This window comes from Brachionichthys hirsutus, unplaced genomic scaffold (assembly GCF_040956055.1).
Source record: "Brachionichthys hirsutus isolate HB-005 unplaced genomic scaffold, CSIRO-AGI_Bhir_v1 contig_284, whole genome shotgun sequence".
Taxonomy (NCBI): Eukaryota; Metazoa; Chordata; class Actinopteri; order Lophiiformes; family Brachionichthyidae; genus Brachionichthys; species Brachionichthys hirsutus.
Genome location: NW_027181361.1, coordinates 1 through 3,979, shown reverse-complemented (window position 1 = coordinate 3,979; position 3,979 = coordinate 1). Strand labels below are relative to the sequence as shown.

Genomic DNA, 3,979 nt, shown 5'->3' with positions numbered 1-3,979 from the left:
TCCCAATAGAAGCTTTGAGACAAACAGAAGCGCCATCTTGCGGTCCGTCAGCCAGTTTGGTCCGTCGATGCATCGAAACGAAAAACAAAAGTTCCACACGCACTAGCTGATGAGGCGGGTCTTACAATGAAACAATGACAGGTGATTGGACATACTATTATTGCGAAACAGTTTTAACCAATGGAAAACCTCATCCGGTTTGCCCACTAGTAACTTCCTGCGTGTGACCGACCTTCACGTCCTCAGCGAAAAGCAGCGCTGTCCCGGGACTTCTGTCCTCTACCGGGTTTATTTTTGTGAATTCCTGACCCGTAATCATGGTTCTCGATAGGAAGATGTTGACATTCGGCGATCCCGATGACGAGGTACTGAAAAATACTGGCATTCGAATTTTAGTTTATGTAATTGACCAAGTTACGGCGGTCGGTAGCCGTCTGAAAAACGTAGTAAACTGGCACAGTAGTATTTTTTTTTACTTATGCTACCCTCTCCCCTTAAAAATTGTTATATGGATCAAACTAATCAATTGTCAATTTTTATTGACAAGGAGGGAGATCCCCGTGCTGAGGAGGAAGAGGGAGAGCAGGAGGAGGAGGAAGAAGAGGAAGAAGAGATGGTGGTATGTTTGCCACTGTAAAAAGTACTCTCCATTGTGTTCCCTATTTGTATTCATTGTATTAGTCTATCGAGTGTGAATTTGATGACCTTTTACTTCTGATTAGTCAATATTACAAGTTCTTTCAAGCTGTTGTGTTGCTGTGCCAAACAAATGTCTGACATGATTATTTTAATGGTTTTTGATGCCGCATTCATAATAATGATTTCCTACATTGGACTTCTGTCCTTCTCAGGACCCACTAGAAACGATACGAGCAAAATGCGAGCAGACTGAACATTGTGTGCACACGAAGGAGCGTCTGGAGAGCTGCGGCGCCCGGGTTGGTTCCAGATCAAACACTACTGAGGAATGTACAGAAGAACTGTTTGACTTCCTCCATGCACGGGATCATTGTGTAAGTGTGCATTAGTGACAGAGTGGCGAGAAAAAGGCTGAAACACATCTAAGTTTCTTTTCAGTGCCTAAATCATGTATGAAAAAAAAAACCACTCTACCTACATGCCATCTGAAGATGCTGACAGTGTTCTCCTTTGACTTTGTAGGTAGCACACAAGCTGTTCCACCAGGTGAAATAAAATGCCTGCCTGTAAATCGTCATGGGTTCTGTAAGCAGGGAATTTGCATCGACAGTCAGAAGCAGCCTACGAAACAGGAGTTGCTGTTTGTGCCGTGTGTTAGCAAGTTGTGCGAAGAAAAGCTTTGGGATATTTCTCACACTGGTCAGTATATGCAAAAAATGACAGCACTCAGGTTCACTATACTCTCAAAAAAATAAAATATATTTGGTTTCCAGTTTGCTTGGGTTTTCATTTATTGGATTTTACTCAGTGCCAGAAGGTTATTTTTTTTTTTTGCACTCAGGATTTATTTGAGAGACCTGGTGTCAGATTTGGATGTTACATGCAACGGTGCTCGCCACACAAGAACTGCACATGCTTGTTCTGTACAGTAGGGATGGTAAAACATCTGTCATCATTTTGGTGTATGGTGGTTACTATAATGGCAGGACTCCTTAAAAATTATAGAAGTTAAAATTTATTTGAATACAATCGATAAATTAAAGAAATAGCTGACAGTGACATTGTGACTCTTGGTACTAAAAGAAAAAAACTGAAGTAGACATTAAAAGGTGTCTGGATCCAGTTATGAAAGGGTAAAAAAACCAGGAAGATTAAAAATAAATCAGTCATGCACATGGTGCATAATTACAGATGATGTGTAGGAAGGCACCTTCTCAGTAAGAGTTTTCTTTGTTGTAATTTAAAAACTCATCCATGGAGGCCTGCAGACAGACGTTTTATTACAAGAACAGATTATACATCATTTAGTGAGTAAATCACTTGCCTGCATGAGGAGCCTCTCCTTCCTCAGTTTCTTATAAAATAAGAGAACATCTGGATCTGCCTTGACCACAGTCGGCTGGAAGTCCATCACCCTTAGACCCTGCAAACTTCGAGCTCGAGACAAGGCCACGTAAGCCTGGCCGCTCTCAAACACACGCGCCAGAGAGATTTCCACACGGTCGAGAGTCATCCCCTAAAACATAGGAGGAAAAACGCACACACACAGCAATTATTACAGATCAGGATAACAAACACTCATTTGCGAGAGCCGAAACTATTAAAGTAGAGAATATACCGGTACTAAATATTTTCCCTGTGTGCAGCAATCACTGCATTTGCCTCAGTCTTCTCTGAGCTGTGGTGGAATTCACCTGGCTCTTGTGAATGGAGATGGCCCAGGCCAGTTTGAGCGGTAACTGCTGTCGACTAAGGTGGATCCCACTTCCGGACTTAAACACCCAACATCTCAAACAACACAACAAGAAAACATAAATTAAAAAGTGCAAAAGATAAAGCAGCATCAGGTAACAGTTCTACTGTTTTACTGAAGATTGGCATCAAAGGAAACCAAGTGGCTCAGCTTGGAGGGGCTGATCCTGTTTCTCCTTTCTGTTATCATCTGTCCTGTTCTGGAGAAGATTCTCTCTGAGGGGACAGATGTTGCCACGATACAGTCTCAATCTCCGTGTGTAAGACGTGGGTAGACTGAACACCTGGACTCCCACCAGCTCAGTGGGTCTGCACTTCTTTGGATAAGCGGCTCCTCAAGATACGATCTTACTTTATTTTATTTTGCCTTTGTGTCAACCGCATTAAAATGTGTCCAGATTTCTACATTTTTTTCCTCGCCCTTTCTAGCGCGTCGTTTGACTCTGGTCTAAAGTTCTCTCTCTCCCTGCCTCCCTTTCGTTTCGTCCGCTCGCTGCGCTGCGTGTGCGTAAACACCCCCCACCCCCTGCTCGTTGTGGACACGCACACGCCCACACACACACATCTCGACCAATCACGTTAGACTTTAACAGACTTTTTTTTTGGCTCACAATGACGGAAACCAGCTCTTGTCGTTCACTTCAAAGTCTGAAGAGCGATCTACGGGCGGCACACACACTTTATTACAGCGCGGACACCCGACAATGTTAATTACGTGATATTATAAAAAATAAAAAATATATATGTATTTTTTTGGAAAATTTCTCACGGCACACCTGACGATCTCTCGCGGCACACCGGTTGGGAAAAGCTGAACTAGAGACACACACACTGGAAGCCACATTAACCCATGAACCAAAATCCACACGCAATAATAACTCTCACACCCAAAATCAGTGTCTCTCCAGCATCGTCACAAAGTGCAGAGGCGAAGAACGACTGATCCAACACAGCTGCCGAGGACCAAACAACAAACCTCAAATTCTTGTAAAAAAAAAAACCACATGCTGCACCCCTTGGTTTCGAACCCAGGACCTTCCGGCCGGGAGTCAAGCGTGCTACCCACTGCACCACCGAGAATGCAGTACGACGTCACATAAGGAAAACGCACAGCTCCAGTGCAACACGCTGTGGTCTGAAATGGCACCTCATTATCCGACAAGTATGACTTTGTTAACGCCTCGGGTTTCCTACCCCGCACTGTGGGGTGGTTGGTATTGCTACCAACCACCGTGTCGGAGGCCCTGGGTTCGAGTCTCGCTGTGGGAGTGGGGTAGAGTGGGGGTAGCAGGGTAGGCCTGGGGCCTTGCCTGGGCGGAGTGAACTGGACCGGTCCACTTCGCTCCGCCCAGGCGTGCCCTGGGCCTACCCTGCTACCCCCTCTCTATCCCATTCCCGTAGTGGGATTTGAAGCCGGGGCATTTTGAACTTTTCAACATTACTACCAACTATTCCCCCACCCCCGTGCACGCACCGACGCACGCACTCATACACTACGGACAATTTGGAGTAATCGATTCCCCTAAATTGCATGTTTTTGGAGGTGGGCGGAAACAGGAGAACCCCGACGCAGACACGGTTTGAACCC

The 3,979-nt window shown here is 45.1% G+C and overlaps 1 protein-coding gene across 2 annotated transcripts; it reads left to right on the top strand.

Moving 5' to 3' along the window:
- The first annotated feature begins 227 nt into the window (after window positions 1–227).
- Window positions 228–1,411, top strand: LOC137917451 (cytochrome b-c1 complex subunit 6, mitochondrial-like). Of its 2 annotated transcripts, none has more exons than XM_068760189.1 (4): window positions 228–365; window positions 548–619; window positions 852–1,013; window positions 1,162–1,411. In XM_068760189.1, the coding sequence occupies exons 1-4, from the start codon at window positions 318–320 to the stop codon at window positions 1,192–1,194; spliced, it is 315 nt and encodes a 104-aa protein (XP_068616290.1). In that variant the 5' UTR covers window positions 228–317; the 3' UTR covers window positions 1,195–1,411. The 2 variants fall into 2 exon arrangements, with proteins under 2 accessions (XP_068616290.1, XP_068616291.1); XM_068760190.1 differs by having other exon boundaries at window positions 247–365; window positions 590–619.
- The last annotated feature ends 2,568 nt before the right edge of the window (window positions 1,412–3,979 follow it).

What these genes read in the sequence shown, in the direction of transcription:
- LOC137917451 (XM_068760189.1), top strand. Translation starts at nt 318, where the DNA reads ATGGTTCTCGATAGGAAGATGTTGACATTCGGCGATCCCGATGACGAG. An exon ending in AAGAGGAAGAAGAGATGGTG is followed by an intron (nt 620 to 851) that starts GTATGTTTGCCA and finishes TGTCCTTCTCAG; the next exon opens with GACCCACTAGAAACGATACG. An exon ending in TCCATGCACGGGATCATTGT is followed by an intron (nt 1,014 to 1,161) that starts GTAAGTGTGCAT and finishes TTGACTTTGTAG; the next exon opens with GTAGCACACAAGCTGTTCCA.